The sequence below is a fragment of the Cannabis sativa genome, chromosome 4, assembly GCF_029168945.1.
Source record: "Cannabis sativa cultivar Pink pepper isolate KNU-18-1 chromosome 4, ASM2916894v1, whole genome shotgun sequence".
NCBI classification, from domain to species: Eukaryota; Viridiplantae; Streptophyta; class Magnoliopsida; order Rosales; family Cannabaceae; genus Cannabis; species Cannabis sativa.
In genome coordinates, this window is record NC_083604.1 from 77,064,702 (window position 1) to 77,086,212 (window position 21,511).

Below are 21,511 nucleotides of genomic sequence, written 5' to 3' on the forward strand. Positions count from 1 at the left end.
TTAAATGACAAAATAGACCCTGTATTTTCTAAAATGGTACAAATAGGACCCTGAATTGATTTTTTTATCAAAATAAAATTTAATTATAATCCGATCTAAAAGTGTTATGACAAAATTGTTTACATTTTCTGTATCTGTTCGTATTAGGAATTGTTTTCAAGTTGATTATATTAAAAAAAAAAGTTGTCAAAAATTAAGCTCAGGGTCCTATTTTTACTATTTTAGAAAATACAGGGTCCATTTTGTCATTTAACAAAATACAAGGTCCAATCGGTAACTTTTGCAAAACACAAGGTCCAAAATGGTATTTACCCTTTATTCTAATAATAATAATAAACTCACTCAATTTTACTATTTCAGATTGTTTATGTACTAAACTATGCTCCTTAGACTTTAATATCTACCAAATAATGCCACATGAACTTTTCTGGCCGTTAAAAATTTCCCCTGAACTATTGAGATTGTTAGATTTAAGGACTTTTATTTAATTTCATTCAATTTTACTATTTCAGTGATTGTTTATATACTAAACCATGTTCCCGGATTTTAATATCTACCAAATCATGCCCCTCGAACTTTGACATATACTAAATCATGCCCCCACAACTTTCATCCATATTAGTTTTTCTTTTTTTTTTTTACTAAAATTAGACAAAAGTCCTTAAATCCAACAATCTCAATAGTTCATAGGGCATTTTTAATGACCTTAAAAGTTTAGGGAGCATGATTTAATACATGTCAAAATTCGGGAGGTAAAAATTCTAATTAGCCTTAAATTTTATATATTTTTTTGTTCTGTATGTGCTCTTCGGTGTTTAATGATATACTTGATTTTTATATTTTTAACGATTATTTTTTTTGTTATTGTTCTAAATTGTTTTTTAATGTATTTAGGGTAAGAAAACATTTTTTAAGGTGAAAGATATGGAAGTCTTTACTGACAAAAGAATTATTGAGACATATTTTTTTTATTATTTTATTTGATTATTTTATTTTTGTAGTTATATTGTTGTTTTAATTAAATTTTATATTATTATTTTAAAAGTGAAATCTTAAATACTTACATTTGACAATTACAAAAACTGGTGGAAATTCTTTTGGGCATTGAAAATACTTCCAAAGGTGAAAATTTTCGCTTCGAAGGTCATCCAACACGCATTGTCAGTTGCCACTGCTTTACACAAGCGAAAGGTTATTGATTCAGCGGTTTGCACAAGATGTATGAGTGCTTGGGAGTCAATTGAGCATGCTTTATTCACATGTAAACATGCAAAATCAGTTTGGAAATCAACACAATTTCATATTGATTTTCAAAGTGCTCATGGTATGTATAATGGTGACTACTTTATTCATCTCTCCACAACTATGGAAAAGGCTGAATTTGAACTCTTAATTTGTGTCATGTGGAGCATAAGAAATAAGATACTCTATGGGGGAACAAAACGTGATGCTGCTGTTTTAGTAACACAAGCAATAAATTATGTGAATAATTATAGGAAGATACACCTAAAGAACAACAATATCCACAGCAGCCCTCCTCTGCACCAGCAGCTTGGAACCACTTCTGCTGCTATGAGCACCAACAACATAATCCAAATTCATTGGATAATGTTTAACAACATGCTGATTGTCCAACTTTGCACCAGCAAACATCCAATGCACTTTGATTGTAGGTGCTGATAATGATGTTAACTTGTCACATTCTTCATTGTTGCATCGGCATAGAGTCATAATGCCTGCTGCTATGCAGCACTAGGAAATAAATGCTATTCATCAGCATCAATTTGAATCAAATGTTACTCGGTCTCAACATCTTTCTAATGCAAGGCCAATCGAATTTTTGTTGCTGCATCAACATCAAAATGCAACACATTCTGCTATGTGCCAGCAGAGTTCAAATACTCTGCCCGTGGACCATACAAACCAGATGACAGCAATTCGAAAGGCCAATAAATCAGACTTGACACCATGGCAGCCACCTAACATACATTGTTTTAAAATGAATGTAGATGCATCATTAAATGACAAAGAAAAGAAATTAAGAATTGGAGCTGTTATTAGAAACCACAAAGGAGAAGTGGTTGCTGCATTATCCAGACCAGTACAAGGCTGTTTTAGAAGTGATGAAACGGAAGCAAATGCTCTTTTCCACAGTCTTAATTGGGCTTTCTAACACCAACTCTCGATGATGCAAGTAGAGACTGATGCATTAAGAGTATCTATTGCTTTGGTTTCTACACACAAACACAAAGACCTATCTTGTTTTTCTAATTTAATAAATGATGTACGCTGTCTTTTATCCTTTTTTCTTAGTATTATTGTCGCACATGTTCGTAGGCATGCAAATTAAACTGCCCACAACTTAGCTAAGTATGCTTTAGGGTTGGAAGAAGACTTTTGTTGGATGGGGGAGATTCCACATCCCATTTTTTCAAATGAATTTTGATTTATAATAATAGTAAAAATTTCTAAAAAAAAAAAAATCTTAAATACTTACATGACCGAAATAATGGTTATTTATTTATTTATTTTTTTGTTATTTTGTAGTTCATCGGTTATTTTTGACTATAGTTACTGACAGGGCCGGCCCTAGGCATAGGCGGGCTAGGCCCGTGCCTAGGGCCCACACTTTCCGGGGGCCCGAAATAAAAAAAATAAAAAAAATTATTAAGCTTTTATTTAAGTAAAATTTAAGTGTATTATAAACAATAAATATTTATAGCTTAGTTGGTTGAGGTGGATGGCATAAAGTCTAAGGTCATGGCTTCAAATCCTATGACACTCTTCTTTTAATTTTTTTTTATATATTTTTGAGGGCCCCAAAATTTAATTTGTCTTGGGCCCATATATTTTCAGGGCCGGCCCTGGTTACTGAGAATGACGAGGTTTCACTCATTTTGGCCTAAATATAGTACAAAAGAAAAAAAAATTACCGAGTAAAGTATAAATGTAAAATTATTCATATGATTGTATTTTTGTAATCTTTCCCATATTTTTCAGTATATTAAGTAAAATTATTCAATTATTGTATTTTTGTAATCTTTGCCATATTTTTGAGTATATATGTAAAATGCCCTGTATAAAACCTAAATGAAGAAACCAAGTCGCCTTTCCCTGGCTCTGTCTCTCGACTCATTCTCAGACCAGAGGCTTCATCTCACCAACGAATCCTCTTTCTCTTTCTTTCTCCTTTCTTCTCTCGTTCGTCGTAACTCCTCTTTCCTTCCCCACTCCTCACGCAGGCGTCACACGTAAACCTTAGGCCTCAGGCGCATGGCCAGCCGTACACCTCACTCTCGAAGACCTTGTTCACATACACTTCTTTAGCCCCAAACAAAAAGAGAGCTTCTAGGTATGCATTCCTATATTATTTGGTATCATTCTTTTTTCTTTTTCTTATGAAAATACTCTAATATTATGGGTTTTGAACTTCATTTTAAGGTGGAAGAAGTTAGTGTGAGGTTCTTCTTGTTCTTACTCTGATATGAAAATTGTTTAATTCTTTATATAAAGTTGTAGCCTTTAGATCTGTTTGATTTTATTTTTACTTGTTTTGAAAGTGAGAGTCATTTGTTTATTATTGACATTTTCCTAGTGAATTGTAGAGTGTCTTCAGTCCTTTGTTATGTGGTGTTCTGTTCTTTCATTTGTGCTTTGATTTCAATTATGTGTGCAACTAATACATTTCTATGTCTGCAAGTAATTTATGTTTATGTAAAACTGTTTTCTGTTTGTTATTATTTTAAGTATTCGAGGTGAAGACTAGAAGTAAAAGACTTGCCTCTTGACCTTCAAATTGCTTTGTTGTTTATTTTGTTTATTGTTTTGAATATGATAATGAATCTGATTATTATTTGTAATTTTGTTTGATCATTAATTTTTTTTGGTTTTTATTTGAATTTGAGATGATAGAAAATGGCATTGGACATTTTAGATTTTAGGTTATGTATTTGATAATTACTTTCTTTGTTTCTATTTGAATTTGATATGATAGACAATGGGTTTTGGGCATTGGGCATTGGGCATTTTAGTTATGAATTTTGGCTTCTATTTTTTTAATCAGATATGCATATGGTTATCAATAAATGTTGTCTTCACTCTTCATCGATAACAGTATATGATATGGCTTGTAGCTTGTCTTCATTGTTTGATTATTTGTTATCTATCCAATTCTTGAATCCCTGACCATAAACTCTAAAATATCAGGTCAAGAAATATACAAGAGAAAGAAAGAAGAAAGGGTTGAGAGTTTTGAGTGTAAGAGTGTTCAGTCCAATCCAAACACCATGGAAGAAGAGAAAGAGGAGAAAGTGAGGATCTACGTTGGGGGTTTGGGGGAGTCAGTGACAGCGGAGGAACTCAGTCGGCTCTTTCAGTTGACTGGCGGAGTGGTTGACTCTGTCGACTTCATCCGCACCAAAGGTCGCTCCTTAGCCTATGTCGACTTTCTCCCTTCCTCTCCCAAGTCACTTTCCAATCTCTTTGCCAAGTACAATGGCTGCGCTTGGAAAGGAGGCAAACTCAGACTCGAAAAGGCCAAAGAACATTATCTCATTCGCTTAAATCGAGAGTGGTCACAAGAAAAGCAAAAGCAAGAAGAAGAAGAAGAAGCTAAAGCTAAAGCCCAAGCCCAAGCTCAAGCTCCTCCGCCTCCTCCTTCCCATATCCACCGGAAACAACTTGACCCTGATAACACCAACCTCATTCGCATCTATTTCCCCAGATTATACAAGGTCTATTTCTCTCTCTCTCTCTCTTCTGTTCTTATGTATAAAAAAAACATGTTTTAAGATTTATCTAATTCAAAAACTCACCTTTGTTTTTCATTATGACTTGTAGTAAGTATTGTCAATGAGAAAAAAAAAGCCCCCATGAATCAAAGACTAACCTTTCTATTTTGGTTACGATTTATAGTTATATGTATGGTATCAAAGTCATGAATCAAAAAGTCACATGCTTTTTTATTATTAGTTGTAGGTGTATATAGGTAGCACCGACGAGAAGAAAACTCACTCCTTCACTCTTTTTCATTTTCATTACGGATTGTAGTAAACATATCTATGTGAAGAAAAGGAACCAATGAATCAAAAACACACATTTTTTGCTTTTTCATTGCTAATTGTAATATGCATACACATGAACATGATGAATATTGTTATTGTAATTTTAAATGGTTTTCTTGTTTGTTCAGGTGAAATCTCTGCCTTTCAGTGGAAGCGGTAAGCACAAGTACAGTTTCCAGCGAGTTGATGTTCCTTCTCTTCCAAAGTACTTCTGTGATTGCGAAGAACATTCTTCTTCTTTACCTGAAAATGAGAAAGACAAACAAGTTGCTCAAGTAGAGTCACAGAGTGGTGGGATCAATGAACAAGAGCTTGAAATAATGAATAAAGTGATGAATAACCTCTTTCAAAGCCAAAACCAAAACCATGATCAAGATGAAGATGAAGATAATCTCATCATCAATGTTGTTACCAAAGACCAACCAGTCCCTTCATTTGGGAGACCACAACTTCTTCAAGTAAACACACTCTTTAATTGAACTAATTTTCTCATTCTCCTAGTATTATTCTTAACTCTAACTCTGCTACTTCTGTCGCCTTAGGAACCAAGACCGAAAAGGGGACCTTTTGTGGATGTGTCTGCAATCAAGAAAGCGAATGATAAGGAGCCACCATTCAAAAAGAAAAAGTCAGTTGTGAATGACAAAACCAGTGGAAAAGAATTTGAATCTCCTGCATTGGAAAATAAAGAAGGCGTGCTTGGTGGTTCAAATAAATCAGTTAAACGCAAGTCAAGTGCTTCCGGGTCAAAGAAATCTTCATGGAAGGAACTTCTTGATGATAGCAAGAAAAGTCCATTCAGCATCTCGGGAAATTTGTTCAGTATGCCTGTTGCTGAGGAAGTTAAGCCAAGATCAGATACTTCTTGTGACTCTGATAACGAAAACGACAGCATGGAAACAGATGGAGAATTGGAAAACACTTCATGCTTAATGAAAACAGACGAACTAATAGGAGTAGAAGAAGAAGAAGTTGAGGCTTCTGACAAAAAAGACAATTTGGAAAGAAATGGAGAATTGGAAAGCAGAAGAGCAGAGGAGCTAGTAGTACAAGAAGCTCAACCTGCTGACAAAATGGATAACTTGGAAAGAGATGGAGAAATGAAAGACACATCCTGCGAGATGAAAGCAAAAGAGCTAGTAGGACTAGAAGCTCAACCTGCTGACGAAAAGGTTGTTTCAAATCAGGCAGGGAGAGGTGCTTTTTGGCGGCATAAATCCTCTTGGACACAATTGATTGGAGAGAGTACTTCATTTAGCATTTCCCAAGTAATTCCTGGTGTCACATCCAATCAACAGATCACGGCGAAGCCCAACAATCCGTTCGTTGCCAATTTTTCCAATGTCAAGAATAACAACGTAGTAAACCCTGCTAGAGAAGATAGTCCTGATGTTTCTGAAATGGGGAAGAAGAGGGATGTATCAAGGAGCACTGAGGAGGAGGAACAACAAACTGAGTTAGGTAATAACGAATCATCCATACTGATGTCAGAACAAAAAAGTGTTGCAGCAGCAAAACAAACATCTCCAATGAAAGTTGAGATAAGTAACACTTGCTCCTTTATGAGAAGTGCTACATCATTGAAAGAATGGGCAAAAACAAAGGCTGCTCTTAGTGGCTCACTGAAAAAACAAGGCCCCCCAAAGTAGATTCTTGTGTATCTTCGAGTTGTAGCGGGTGTTGAGGTTGATCATTGAAGTTTCTTTCATGCTATGCTTGGCTGTTCTATCAAGCTCTTTAGCTATGTATTGTTGTGCTTGATTAGAATAAGCTTACATGTAAACATTGTGCTTGACGACGAAGATTCGTTAGTTTTTTTTTTTTAAGATCCACCCTTTCCTCATGGGTACTAATTTACTATCTCTCACTCACGAATTTGAACATTTAACCTTGCAAGGTGATCTTTGTTTATTATTCTACCTGTCCCATGCTACATACTTGGGATGGAATATTTGTGACTTAACTTTAGTATCAATTGAACAATGTTAGTTGAGTGATAAATATGATATTGAGCTAAATGTCTTTTGATTGGGTGAAGTGGCTAAGGGACCATTCAGGCCGATCAAGCTTAAACTATTAACATGGTTTGACTTGAATTCGGGTGTATATGTTTATCATCCAACGTGTCAATAAGAACCTCACCTGGTGAAGGCCTATTAATTTGGAGAGCTGCTGAACCAACTTGGCAATAGAGTCATAATTCACAAGTCTACAATGCAACAATAGACTATTGGTAAGGTACAAAACTCCTCTGGGCTGATGTTAGGATTAGCAAAAGGTTGTTGCCGATGCTTGCTAGTGGAAAGAGTCTTTCTTGAAAGCTTGAAAGGGAGTGTTAAAAAGCACTCGTGTGTCTTACACTCTCCTCAATATCATATTGTTGATACAATTAATTATCGAATTCTATATAACAATGCTCCAACTCACACGTACCACTTTTTTTAACTAACTCCCCACGTTTGGTCATTTAAGCTGCCACTTTGTTGAAAATGGGTTCTCTACAGCCACATGAGGTTGAGGCCATTGAAATCAAAGAAGCTTTGAGTTGGATCAAGACCAATAGTTAGAATGGGATCATTTTGGAATCGGATTGTTTAAGGGTTATTTCTGATATTCAAAGTAATAAAAATATGGTTTCTATGGCCATATAATTTCAGTGTGTAAGGCTTTATTTGTTGAAATTGGTAATATCTCATAGATTTGTAAAGCAATCTGTTAATAGGGTAGCGCATTATTTGGCGCGATCCTCTCTTCTTGAGGCTGATTGTACGTTTAATAGTTTTTCTTTACCTAAAAAATTCACTTGCTTAATGTGAGGTTTTCTTTTTTTCCTATAACAATGTATTCTCCTATCTTCCTCAACACAACATCACTTATCATATAAGTCCCCACTCCTCACTTAACTAAATAAATAAATATTTGTTTGACCCAACCAATCAAACCTTATAATACCTTAAAAAAAAACAATAGTATGAAAATCAAAACAAAACTTGCAGAGCACGATCAAAGTCGGACCATATCCAAGTACTCCTTTGTTAAATACCCAACCACCCATATCACATTTAACCGTTTACCTCTTCTTTTGCCGGAAAACCGTTACTTTTTCTAATGGTTAAACGTGCCAAAGTTCAGTCACAAACGGAAACACAACCAGAAATGGCCACCGCCATTATTTCTAAAAACCCCCCAAACTTTTCCAAAATTCCATTCCGAGCCAGAAAAGCCCGAAAACTCTCATCCAAATCCCCAACCGTCCAAGTCTCCGTCTCCGTCAATGAAAACCCACCGTTGAAACTCTCCTCTGTTTTGCCCCAAACCCTCAAACCCTTAACTTCCAAACCCGAAATCGAAATCGCCCTCAACTATTTACGGAGCTCCGACCCGCTTCTCGCAACCCTAATCGATACCCACCCGCCACCGGAATTCAAATCCGATAGCTTACCGTTCCAATCTCTGTCGAGAAGCATAATTTACCAGCAACTCGCGTACAAAGCAGCGAACTCGATCTACACCCGATTCGTCACGCTCTGCGGCGGCGAGTCGCTAGTGATCCCCGACTCAGTGAGTTCACTATCGGCTATTCAACTCCGGGAAGCCGGTGTCTCAGGGAGAAAAGCGAGTTACCTTCATGATCTGGCGGAGAAGTTCAGAAACGGGTGTTTGTCAGATTCGTCGATTCTGGAGATGGACGATGAATCTCTGCTTAGGATGCTAACAATGGTGAAAGGAATTGGGGTTTGGACAGTTCATATGTTTATGATATTTTCTCTGCAGAGACCGGATGTTCTTCCGGTGGGTGATCTTGGTGTGAGGAAAGGGGTTCAGAGGTTGTATGGGTTGAAAGAAGTGCCTCGGCCATTGGAGATGGAGAAATTGTGTGAGAAATGGAAGCCTTATAGAACTGTTGGGGCTTGGTATATGTGGAGGCTTATGGATCCACCCAAATCCAACACTCACCATATCTCATCAATAACTTGATTCACTTCAATTACTCTTTTCATTCAGGTACTAAACTTAGCTAGCATTTGGTTGAAGCTAATAAATTTAGGTGCCTAACATTTTTTTTTTATTATTATTTAATCAATGAAATTAAAATTTTTGTTTTTAAAAAATTTATTTTTAAAAAACAAAAATGCTTTCTGTAACTACTTTTGTTTTCTTTTAAAAACAGAAAACAAAAGTGTATTCTGTAAAATTCATTTTTATTTTTTATTTTTTGATTTTATTTAAGTCGGGCCTAGGTCTGGGGTTAGATTCGGGTTCAAGTTAAAAGCCGGATTCAGCGCCAGGGTCGTGGGGAGGGGATTTCGAGTCTGGGTCTGGTCGTAATTCAAAAGATTGATTAAGAAAAAAAAAATTGTTTAAAAAAATATTGAAATTGATTTATTTTTTTTTTTGTTTTTAAAATTTTAATTTTTTAATAATAATAATATTAAGTTATGTTTAATTTTTTTTTTTTGAAAATAGTTAAGTTTAATTTTTAATTGATCAACATCATTAATTTTTGGGCATTTTACAATTTTGTATACATTATTTTAATTAATTACAAAATATGTGCAAAAAAACTTATTATCATTTTCTCATACACTTTTATATATAATTAAAAACTTTTTTTCAATTTTTATTATAATATATATATGGTAATAATTATTGATTAGTATATATATGGTAATATTGGTTTATTTTTATGTTTACAATTATAATATACATACTAATAATATAAAACATTTTATATATGTATTTATTGGCTATGTTTATTTTTATGTTTACAATTATAATAAACATACTAATAATATAAAATATTTTATATATGTCTTTATTTTATTTTCTATTAATTAAACATACTAATTTAATAAACAAAATAATAATATTCACATAAGTTTATTATATCACTCTACGTGTGTTATGTTTATTTTTTTAGTAATTTTTTAGAAAATAAATAATATATATAAAAAATTGTTTATCTTTATCTTTTTCTTTGTTTATTATTTGTGTCGTGTTTATTTTTTTTAATTAAATAATTTTTGGAATTTATAAAGTTATGTTTGTTTATTTATTTTTTGATGTAAGAATTATACTTCAATAAAAAACTTGTTCACTAACTCATTAGAAAATAATCAATATATAGAAACAATAGAAAGAAAATATACTTATTTTAGTATAGTATAAATTGACTATGTCTATTTTTATGTTTACAATTATAATAAACATAATAATATAAAATACTTTGTATATATATGTTTATTTTGTTTTCTATTTATTAAACATACTACTTTAATAAACAAAATAATAATATTCACATATCTTTATATATTAAAAGTGCCTATGTAACGGCAATTCTTGGTTTAACAGAATATTCTTTACAAATAAAAGAATATTCTGTTAAATTTAACCCCAAAAAAATCAATATTCTGTTAAATTCGTCCCTACCGCACGTGCGAGCCACACGATTCATCCCTGAATTGGATTTGGGGATAGCATTCTTCAAATTAGGGCTTCCATTTCATTACACGAGAGACTCTTCTGTCTCTCTACAAACCCCCAAACCCCAACAAACACAAGCTAAACCTTCTCAATCCCTCTCTTTCGCGACCCAGAAATGGCCGCCACAGCCTCCTCCTCATAAACCCATTCACCTTGTTCCTCCTCTTCTTTCGCAGATTCCTCTCTTTGGGTTTTTTCTTCATCGATCTTCAGTACCGGTTGTTTGGGGGTTTCTTTTCGGGTGAAAGTTAGGGTTTTAGGGTTTGGTTTTACTGCAATCTTACCGGACCAGAAAAAACTCGAACTATAGATACAAGCCCTGTCGTAAAAATTTGATCTTTTTATTGTTTAGGTTAAACTTCCTTAGGCTTGGATTGTCGTGGGTCAGCTAGAAATTTTCCGACCAAATCACATGTCTGACCATTAAAACCATCTCTCCAAAGCCTAATCTAGAATCCGATCCTGTAAAAACTAAAACCCCACTTGGGTTTTTTCCTACTTTTGTTTGTTTTCTCTTTACAGACTTTTTTTTTTCTCCCAAGTGAGTTTCTTTCTTCTTTTCCTCTGATTCAAATTTGGATCGTTTTTCTTTTCCTCGAATCAGGTTGTTTTTAGTATTTGTGGTTTCGGTGACGAATCTCTCTCTCTCTCTGGGTCGGTTGTGGGTTTGGTAAAGACTTGATTGGGTTTTTTATTTTTGTTTCTTTACTTGGTTTGAACTTTCTTTCCCTTCGATGATTCCTAGGGAAATTGATAAGTTCGCTTTAATCGAGTAGAGACCCAAATTAGAATTTTATTGTGTTACAGTTCCTTCCTTCAGTTTACTCTTTGCTTTTCTCGATTGGAGGCAGACTTTGTATTTTGAAGCTTTTGGATATTAGAGCTATCTAGGCGCGAGCAAAGCATGACACAACAAATACAGTTGTTGCTGGCTGTGTTACTGGGGGTACAATATCGGCAAAAGGTAACATGTTTCTTCTTCCGAAAAACAATTATTCTCCGAAAAATCTAAGAACTTTTTCTTACGATGGCCGAACCTAAGAGCACATTTGAATCCGCCAGAGAGTGGGTCGTAGATCATAAGCTTCGAACTGTGGGTAATATTTTATTTTCTTTTTCCATATCAATGACAATGAACAAAATCATGTCTATTTTGTTTCTCATCGCTGGTCTGGTTCAACTTCTCTATTTTTTCTTCTTCTAAAGATATGGAAAAATTATGAGTTCGCACAATTCCTTTAGAGGGGTCTGTTTGATTGCTTTTTTGGGTTTCTGGGCTTTCTTTTTTTTTTTTTGTTTGGTTTGGGTGTTCGTGGATGATAGTTTTTGATTTTAATTATTTTTATTTTGCGAAAAAAATAGGGTCTCTTTGGCTAAGCGGAATAGCAGGTTCAATCGCATACAATTGGTCCCGACCAAAGAAAACAAGTGTGAAGATTATTCATGCTAGGTGAGTTTCTATTACCTTTGAGATTTAAGTTTAAATTATTGTTTGATTGTAAGATGTAGAAGATGTATGTTTAAACTCTGTTTAATTTTACGCCTTGAATGACAAATTAATCTACCGTATAATGATTAAATGGTTTGGCTTTTAAAGAATGAGAATGAAATTTTAAGTCGGGCAAAATCTTCATAAGCGATAACATTATGCTGTGATTTTTTTTTATATATATAATATTGAATAGCAACCAAACAATTGATTGATTGACACATTTTTGTTTTGGTTGTTCTGAGAAATAAATTGGCCTGAGATGGGGTTTAAACTACATCTATGTGGAGGAAAAAGCTTCTATCGATGTATAAAATACTCCCATGAGGATTAGGCTGTCTCATATATGGAGGGAAACTTGGTCTACACTCACAAACGATGATAAGCTATTTTGAGGTATGATTTAACTTCTGCGAAAAATCTCTTTCATTGTTGCATTAATGTTTTCTGAGAAAGGTGCTTATAATATATGCTGATCATTCTTCTTCTTACACTGGCCTTTCATGTCCAGAAAATTAGTGAAATTCCTAAAATTCCTCGCGGTTATAATCCAGCAACTTGGATGCTTGAGGTTACTACACCTGCTACTGAAGAAAGACTTGGTATTGACTTTGCAACTATCTATAGAAATTCAGAGCAATACAGGTACGTTAGGTTTCATTGAATAATGAACTATGAAAGCACTTCGGCTATTGTATTTTTTGTGCCTTATGTTTATACGACTGCATATGTGACTATTTTTCTAATTGTTTCAGGGAGGTTGAAGCTTCTATTGAGCATTTTAGTACTCCAGCTTCTGGTTCAGAACCATTAAAATTCTCTTCCACTTATTCACAAGATAGACTCTCTCAATTTTTGATATGTTTGTGGAAACAAAATCTGGTATATTATAGAAGTCCAGCATACAATGCCATAAGATTAATTTTCACGACAGTGAGCGCATTGATATTTGGTTCAGTATTTTGGAATATTGGCTCTAGAAGGTATGCATTTTTCTCTCTAAAAGCCAATATTAATTATTTTTCTTCTGTAGATTGTTCTTTGTTAACTTGTTCATTAAATTTTCTTCAACAAATAAACAAAATAAGTAACTTTCATAATTTTATAGAGACAAATATGTTTTATGATGCCAGAATTTTATAAATCATCATATTTGATCTTTAATATGAGAAGAGAACACTACACAATAGTATAATTATGTCATCCGTTTCAACATTACTGTTTTCTATGTTATTGTAGTTACAAAGATATTAAACTGTTCAACATATAATTTTTTTTTGAATGAACTGTTCAACATACAATTAATTTGTGTGTAGGGAATCAACCCAAGACTTGTTTATGGTTATGGGAGCTCTCTATGCTGCTACCATGTTTCTTGGTGTCAATAATGCATATTAGAAATGAGCCTGTTGAAATCTGGGAAGAAAGTTAAATGCTTGAATTTCTTGAATTCTGTATTTTTTTGTGTTTTGGATAAAGAGTTGTTGGGATCCGAAGTTACCTTGTGGTGTGTTGGAGTAATATATATTGCTTAGTAATTACTAATTACTATCTTGAGACATCACCAATAATGTACTATTATTGCTTAGTAATATATTTATGATTGCGACATATATATTCCGTTGTTTCTTTGGCAGAGATTTTGATCATATTTCACATTACTTGTTAGTGGTTATTATATTTAACAGCCTAGAACAAGAAAAATAAATTTATATATTCGATTGTCATTGCTCCCATTTTATTATAAATTTATTTGTTTTATGTGTTTTAAGAGGTTAATAATATTGAATTAATTAAAAGTCATTGATTTTTTTTGTAATTAATATACACAAAAAATTAATTAAAAATCATTGATTTTTTTGTACTTAATATAATATTGAATTCTATTACATATGTAGTTTTTTTTTTTTTTGTTTTTTTTTTGCAGAAAGCATATTATTGGATTGAAGCTGAAATCATATTAAAAAATATCAACCAAGATTTTTATTACATGTCGTGTGATTTTTGTAATAAGAAACTTATGTTCTACAACGACAACGAAGAAACAGATTGTGAAAATCCAAAATGCGGAAAAAGATGTCTTCCTACACCACGGTAAGCACATTATAACTAAATTAATATTTGAACTTCTTGCATATTCATACTAACCGTTACATATTCTGTATAAATTATTAGTGCAAGGACATATGTACAACTCGACGATGGTACAGAGTTGCTAGATGCTGTGATGTTCGGTGATGTTGCAGAAAACATATTCTCATGTACTGCAGTTCAATTAAGATCATATTCGGACGAGGTAACTATAAAAAAATAAATATGTAAAAATTATACATTTTCGTACATAGAAATACATTAAAACTTATAACTAATCATTTTTTTTTTACAGAAACATAAGTTGTTTGTCCAAAAAACTACGAAGCAATTATCAGCCAAAAAATGGAGAATTCAGTTGTACGTAGATGCAAACCGAACAATGACTTCAAAGTACAATCAGTTCACCATTCAAGCAGTTGAACCAATGGAAGATTAGGAAGAAGTTACCTTTTTTTTTTTTTTTTGTTACAGTAATTTTATTTTATTTAGTGTTGAGACTTTTCTTGCTGCTGAGCTTGTTTTTCTTTCTCTTGACTTGTTATTTATGGATTTACATGGAGTAGTGTATGCAAGTATTTCATATACCCAATTTTCTAAAAGTAAATAATAAGTATTATTTTATTATGATTTATATATACCTAATTATATTTTACCAACCAATTATAATAGCACAAATATTAATTTCATAAAACAAATTATTCGTATGATCATACCTTTACATACAATCTAAATAAGAAGAAATAAAAAAAAATAACTAAACTTTACCTAAAACTAATCTTTACGTGCCTCGGCACGTAACTCCTACCTAGTGTTTATTATATCACTCTACGTGTCATGTTTATTTTTAATAATTTTAAGTATTGATTTATATTTATATACATTAATGTTTATAATTTTGATATTGTATTTTATTAAAAAAAATCTTATTAAATTATAATAATTTATACTAAAATAGATAATAAACATTTATCTTTTAATAAAAAAATATTTAACTTGTTTATTTTTATAAAACCGTTTAATTAATTTTACGAAATTGTTTATTTTGAGGTTTAATAAACATATTAAAAATGTATGGTTTCATGTAATAAGTTTTCAAAATGTATAAATTTTTAAAATAATTTTTTTTTGCACATTTTTTGTAATTATTTTATTTTTGTTGTACATTTATAAAAAAAGCCCTTAATTTTTTTGTATTTAATAGTGAGTACCTACGTTATTTTAGAAATATAATTTAGCAATAATTAAATTTAAGTATTTATTTATAAGTGTGAATTAAACTAAAAAATTTATGTGGTAAATTATTTTTATTTAAATATCATTTTTATTAAATGATTTTTTTATTATTTTAGTGGAATAATTATTATATTTTAAAATAAAACCAAAAACATTCTAATTTTAATGTAAGATGAGATAAGTTTTAATAATTTTTTTATATATTTTAAATTTAATTTCATTTGGGAGGAAATTATGTAACCACATTGAATATAGACTAAATATATGGTCACTTATTTTGCTAATAAAATTATTTTGTACAAAGAGCTTTAAAATGGCTCTCAATCCACCTACATAGTATTAGTTTAATAATTTGACTGTTATCAAAATTCACTTGATTAGATCTCAGCCATTGATGGAATCAAGAAAGAACAGAGAAAGATATATAAGGGAAGAAAATATAGTAAGAGAGCTGAAAGAATCTAAAGAAAAATCTATTAAACCAGCATGAATAGATGCCATATATACAGATGAATGAAGCTTAGTCAAGCTTCCAGACTAACCAAAGTTAGTGACACAAGAACACTCAGTAGTAACTAATAACTATCTGTCTTCGCACACACTGAACGTACAGCTATAATAATATGCTTTGTATTCAGCTCCTTGATCCAATTATTTAGGCATTTAAACGGTTTTAACATGTTTTGATTAATGATTATTGACTGATTTTGTTGGAGGTTTATACTTCTGGAGTCCATAGCTTGGAAATTGGATTGGACTAAATTGGATCGTACCATTTGATTCAATGTTTGATTGGTTAATATCCTATTTACATGTGTAATCATCAACTGTTGTTTTTTTATTGTTTATCTAGTTCAAGTTACAGTTTAGTGGCGTGAACATTATTAAGATTACTTTACCTGAGGTGTTGAAAACAATGAGACATACGTTAAATTCAGTTGGAGCTTCTGATTCTGGACGTTATTACAAATACTATAATGTTATTGCTGTTGAAAATGGGAGCAACTGGTTTCTTATTTCTTCAACTTTGATATAATTTTTTTTTTTTTGACAAATCAACTTTGATATAATTTAATCCTTTGCAAAGCCAAATACCTCAGCTAGAAAGAAAATAAATTTGGAATTGTTATTTACGACATAATTAAAGTTTAATTTTCGATTGTAAATAAATACTATGTTTAATTTTTGGCAGTAATAATACTTAAGTTAGCTACATGTGAAATTATTATTTATGTGTTATTTTTTTTTAGTATATTTAAATTAATTTTTTCTAAAAAAATAAAAATTCATGACTTGTTCCAATCAGGGATCGTCACATGATAATTTACTTAACACTTAACAATGAGATAAGAATAATTACATAAGACACAATTTTTTGTAAAATATTTATAATTTTACGTTCAAATAATATTTTTTTTCACATTTTTACGGTTTTTCAAAAAATAACGCGAAAATAACATAAAATCAACAAGAAAATTACATAAAAGTAACATGAAAATAACAACAAAAAATAACATACAAATAACAAAAAATTAAAAATTAATAAGATTACAACATAAAAAGACCGTATTTTCTGTAAATAAAATAAAAAAAATCGTAAATATATTTAAAATTCTATGAAACCGTAATTTTTTTGTTGTTTTTATATTTTTGTGAAATAATCCCAATGAGATACTTACAGAGTTTTAGAAATGTAATAGGTATTATTGCCGCCAAAAATTAAATTAAAGTATTTATTTACACCAAGAGTTAAAGTATTTATGCTACAAATTAAACTTTTATATATATATACTGAAAATTCATTTCTTCAAACAAATAACCAGATATTTTCAAACAAATAAATAAATATATAACCAGTCAAAATTATTTTCATTTTCAATTATACCCCTATTTTCAAAGTGAATTACTTGAATTTGGGCCACCGCCCAGCCCACAATGAAATCTAATAATGAACAAAACTAGTAATGGGCCAATTATAATCGACTTTTAGGAGCATTTTGTTGGTTCCCTTTTGGTCTTAGTTTTTACAAAAAAATACTAAATTTTAAATGGGAAACTTACAAAAATACTGGAATTTTGGTTAACTTTTACAAAAATACTGTTACACGGAAATTTTTTCAAAAATACTGTGTTTTTATAAAACACTAGTAAAACACAAAGCAGAACAACTCAAAACAACAGTAGAACACTAGTAAAACACCAGTAGAACACCAGTGAAAACTTAACCCAGTATACTGCAGTATGAAACTTATAAAAAATACAGTAAAAACGTAAAAAATACCGCCTAGCAGTATTTTTGTAAAAAAATGGCCAAAGTTAGTATACTATGTAAATTTCCCCTTTAAATAATAGTTTATAATTTTATTGACCACATATATTTTTATAAAAATATTATCTTTTTATAAAAATAATTATAAAACATTAAACAGAATAGTTAAAAGTAGCAGTGAAACAATTAAAAAATAAAAGTAGAACAACAAATGAAACTTAACATAACAAACATTATAAAAAAGAGACAGTATTTTTGAAAAAGGTGTGAAAATCCCTTTTATTTTTGTGTTAATCTTAATATTGGAAAGTAATAAAAAGAATTTTTTTTTTTTTTTTAAAAAAAAAAAACTAGAATTAAAGGAAAGAAACCAAAAATATGTGGAAGTTCCACTAAAGATAAAAGGTGGATATAGTTTTGGCATTTAATCATGTTTTGTAAGCGCGCGTGTTTGATATCAAATCAAAAGATTTGACTAAATTAAAAGAGTAGTAATATTATTATTATTATTATTATTAACGTATGCTAATTTCTCAACTTTATCTCAATTATAAACATAGAAAATTCTTGTTCTATTTTTCTAAAATGAAAACCTTGTACTTTCATGGTCGACATAATTTGGACCCACATCACATATTTACACACAACACGACAAAAGAATTGATACAACAACTGTTCTTAGTTTTTTCTTGGAAAGATTAAAAATAAAAAATACAGATAATGTATATAACTTGTAAAAAATACTAGGGGTAAATATCGACAGGTTATTCCTTTATATAGATTGTGGTAGATTTTACTTGGAAAACATGTGTAGGAATTTTACTTGGTGAAATTCCAAGTTTAACCTACACCAACTCAATGTTCACGGTTAAAACGACAAGGACAAAAATTGTCCTTTCAAATCAATTAATATCAATTCACACGACAACCAAGAATTGGTCGTTTTCACTTGCACGACAAAGGAACTTGTCGTTCTCACCAACACGACAGATCGTTTGATTCTCAAAACGATCTGTCGTTCTTCTTTGAATAAAACTCGAGAGTTCAGAGCTAACCCTAGCTCATTTCTCTCCTCGAACCTTCGAGAGTTTCAAACTCTCTCTCTCTTTCTCTCTGCCTTCTCTCTGGTTCTCAAACCACAGAACCGAGATCTCCCTCGATCTCTTGATCGATCTAACCCAGAAAATCACCCCAAACATAACACACACACATATTCACAAAGATTAGCCAAAACACAGTAGTTTAGAGTAAGAAATCAAACACCAGAAATATAGAGGTTCGCCCTAAATTAGGGGTACGTCCTCTGATGAGCTCGCCTTGAAGATCGACCTCAGATCTTGCACTATGTGAAGGAATATTACAACGGGTGAGAAATCCGATCCACGAATCATTGGCGGTATTTCTAAAGTATTCTCTTTTGTTTTTCTGTGTTTATTTCTCTCTTATTTTTCTGATTTCTCACACTAACTTTCTTTGTTTCTTTTGCATGAACTTGAAAAACAACATCTGGAGCTGAACAATCTCTCAGATCTGGTAACCTAGGGCTTTTTTGCTTCTGGTATATTTTTTTCCTCTCTTCTCTTCTGTTCCTTTTATAGTTGTAGTTCTAGGGTTGATCACAGAACTAGGAGTTAGTTACAACTTCGGTTGTAACTAACAACTAGTTCTTGATCCACTAGAGCGAAGCCACCAGGATACGATTTCTGTTGTATACATTTGCTTTTATTTGTAATTTTCACTTCATCGTAAAAGTTTGTAATAATAAAGGTTACGGTGAGGTCTAATTTTAACAATTTCCACCTTAGATCTCATCCGTAATCTTTATTATCATAGTTCTTCGTCCTCGAGGGTCTTAGCTCGTAGTGGTAGTGGTCATCCACCACTACCACCCCTAACAAGTCCAAGCGGTGCTTGAACTTGGTTAAGGGTAACACACTTAGTAGATATCGAAGGATTCTCTTCGGTGGGAACTTTCTCTATCCGTACAACCTTCGTGTCACTTTATCTCGTATAAAGTGATACTTTATTTCCACATGTTTGGTTACGTCATGAAAGACGAGGATTCTTACACAGTGGATACAACTCTGGCTGTCTGAATAGATTGTAGGTTCTTCATCTAGGAGTTTAAGTTCATCTAGTAGTCCTTTAAGCCAAATGGCTTCTTTAATAGCCTTGTAACGGTATATACTCGGATACATTTGTAGATAATGCTACAACGCAGTTGTACTTTCCAGTGATACAATTCCCCATAGTGTAAAGAAATAGGCGAGAGGTGGATTTTCTACTATCTCATCACTGCATAGTCCGCATCAACGTACCCAGTGATCATTCCGTTGTTGTCCCTTCTTTTGTAGTTTAATCCCAACCGTAGATCCTAGTAAGTATCTTAGTAACCATTTCATAGCCTCAGAGTGTTGTTTACACAGGTTAGCCATGTACTTACTTAGTACACTAATGGCATAGGCTAAGTCGTGTAGTGCTTACCATTAGGTACATCAACGATCCCATTTGCACTAGAATAAGGCACTTCACTCATAGATTCTTTCTCTCGCTATAGTTTTAGGACATTGCTCCTTGCTTAGGTAGTATTGATTAGTCATAGGTTGCTTAGTTTGCTTTGCATTAGTCATAGAGAAATTCTCTAAGACTTTCTTAATGTAGTTTTTACGATGTAGCCTTAGTGTCCCATGTATTCCCTGTCCACAGAGATGTTAATGCCTAGGATCTTAAGACCTTGCCTAAGTCCTTCATCTCAAACTCTTCCATAGCCAACCTTTCATTAGGTCGAATCTGGTCCTTTCCTTGCTCACAATGAGCATGTCATCTACATACGGCAGCAAGTAGATGACTTCATCAATCTTAGTGCCTTTGTAGTATAGACAGTGTCATAATAGCTCTGAAAACCCTTTCTTGATCATGAACTCATCAAACCTTTTTGTTCCATTGTCTTGGTGACGTTTAAGTCCATACGGGGACTTAATCGGTTTGCAAACCAAGTCTTCTTTACCTTTTTCCTCATATCCTTTAGGTTGTTGCATGTAGATTTCTTCCTCAAGTTCCCCGTATGTAGAAATACGGTAGTTACATCCATTTGATCAATTTCTAGGTCAAATTGAGTAGCTATGGTAAGTATAATTCGATGGTTTTATACTTAGCCACGGGTGAGAATATCTCATTAAAGTCTATCCCTTCTTTACGTGTAAATCCCTTAGCCACTAGTCTTGCCTTAAACTTCTTAGGATGTTGTCTCGGTGAGTCATTCTTTGTGTTTGAAAAGCCACTTGCATGACAACATGCTCTTTCCTTTAGGTTTCTTTACTAGTATCCGGGTTACGATTCTTTCTCGGAGATTCCATCTCTGTGTCCATTGCCTTGGACCATTTCTTGGCATCTTTATCGAGTCATAGCTTCTTCATAAGACTTAGGTTCTGTCATTTCCACTCCCATAGCACAAAAGAATGCATGAAATAGCACTTAACTTCCTGTGAAGGATGTTGAATCTCGTGTAGGTCTAGGAATCCTTCTAGTTCTATCTCTCGGGTCGAGTTGGTAGTCTTGGATTTCCTCATTTTCTTGTCCTTCTTCAGTAATAGGTTCCACCCGAATGTTGTCATCACGAACTTGGTCATTTCCTACCAAGTTTTCATCTCCACGAGTATTTTCCACCCGTTGGTTCCACAGGCATTATTAGGTTGAGTGTTCCTTGTTTGCATGTCCACAGATGTGCTACGCGGGGTTAGTGTCTAAAATAGGACTAGATATTGCATTATTATTAGTAATACAAGGGAATAAATCTTCCTTAAAAACAACATCCCTATCGTTTATGGTTTTAAAACCTTATTCTCTCTTACCCATAATGTCGTAGCCTTTAGTACCTTC

The 21,511-nt window shown here is 32.5% G+C and overlaps 3 protein-coding genes across 5 annotated transcripts; all 3 read left to right on the forward strand.

Moving 5' to 3' along the window:
• The first annotated feature begins 3,040 nt into the window (after window positions 1-3,040).
• LOC115714399 (protein REPRESSOR OF SILENCING 3) lies at window positions 3,041-7,081 on the forward strand. Its single transcript, XM_030643088.2, has 4 exons — window positions 3,041-3,352; window positions 4,207-4,733; window positions 5,192-5,521; window positions 5,606-7,081. The coding sequence occupies exons 2-4, from the start codon at window positions 4,287-4,289 to the stop codon at window positions 6,710-6,712; spliced, it is 1,884 nt and encodes a 627-aa protein (XP_030498948.2). The 5' UTR covers window positions 3,041-3,352; window positions 4,207-4,286; the 3' UTR covers window positions 6,713-7,081.
• Window positions 7,082-7,219: 138 nt separating this feature from the next.
• LOC115714447 (DNA-3-methyladenine glycosylase 1) lies at window positions 7,220-14,761 on the forward strand. 2 transcript variants are annotated; one of them, XM_061114572.1, is made up of 8 exons: window positions 7,220-9,068; window positions 11,399-11,644; window positions 11,910-12,432; window positions 12,548-12,681; window positions 12,792-13,019; window positions 13,964-14,130; window positions 14,212-14,332; window positions 14,423-14,761. In XM_061114572.1, the coding sequence occupies exon 1, from the start codon at window positions 8,172-8,174 to the stop codon at window positions 9,039-9,041; it is 870 nt and encodes a 289-aa protein (XP_060970555.1). In that variant the 5' UTR covers window positions 7,220-8,171; the 3' UTR covers window positions 9,042-9,068; window positions 11,399-11,644; window positions 11,910-12,432; window positions 12,548-12,681; window positions 12,792-13,019; window positions 13,964-14,130; window positions 14,212-14,332; window positions 14,423-14,761. The 2 variants fall into 2 exon arrangements, with proteins under 2 accessions (XP_060970555.1, XP_060970556.1); XM_061114573.1 differs by lacking the exons at window positions 13,964-14,130; window positions 14,212-14,332; window positions 14,423-14,761 and adding an exon at window positions 13,353-13,651.
• Window positions 11,575-14,761, forward strand: LOC115708778 (uncharacterized). Of its 2 annotated transcripts, XM_061114574.1 has the most exons (7): window positions 11,575-11,644; window positions 11,910-12,432; window positions 12,548-12,681; window positions 12,792-13,019; window positions 13,964-14,130; window positions 14,212-14,332; window positions 14,423-14,761. In XM_061114574.1, the coding sequence occupies exons 1-2, from the start codon at window positions 11,575-11,577 to the stop codon at window positions 11,999-12,001; spliced, it is 162 nt and encodes a 53-aa protein (XP_060970557.1). In that variant the 3' UTR covers window positions 12,002-12,432; window positions 12,548-12,681; window positions 12,792-13,019; window positions 13,964-14,130; window positions 14,212-14,332; window positions 14,423-14,761. The 2 variants fall into 2 exon arrangements, with proteins under 2 accessions (XP_060970557.1, XP_060970558.1); XM_061114575.1 differs by lacking the exons at window positions 13,964-14,130; window positions 14,212-14,332; window positions 14,423-14,761 and adding an exon at window positions 13,353-13,651.
• Window positions 14,762-21,511: the final 6,750 nt, after the last annotated feature.

What these genes read in the sequence shown, in the direction of transcription:
- LOC115714399 (XM_030643088.2), top strand. Translation starts at nt 4,287, where the DNA reads ATGGAAGAAGAGAAAGAGGAGAAAGTGAGGATCTACGTTGGGGGTTTG. An exon ending in ATTTCCCCAGATTATACAAG is followed by an intron (nt 4,734 to 5,191) that starts GTCTATTTCTCT and finishes TTGTTTGTTCAG; the next exon opens with GTGAAATCTCTGCCTTTCAG. An exon ending in GGAGACCACAACTTCTTCAA is followed by an intron (nt 5,522 to 5,605) that starts GTAAACACACTC and finishes CTGTCGCCTTAG; the next exon opens with GAACCAAGACCGAAAAGGGG.
- LOC115714447 (XM_061114572.1), top strand. Translation starts at nt 8,172, where the DNA reads ATGGTTAAACGTGCCAAAGTTCAGTCACAAACGGAAACACAACCAGAA.
- LOC115708778 (XM_061114574.1), top strand. Translation starts at nt 11,575, where the DNA reads ATGGCCGAACCTAAGAGCACATTTGAATCCGCCAGAGAGTGGGTCGTA. An exon ending in TCATAAGCTTCGAACTGTGG is followed by an intron (nt 11,645 to 11,909) that starts GTAATATTTTAT and finishes CGAAAAAAATAG; the next exon opens with GGTCTCTTTGGCTAAGCGGA.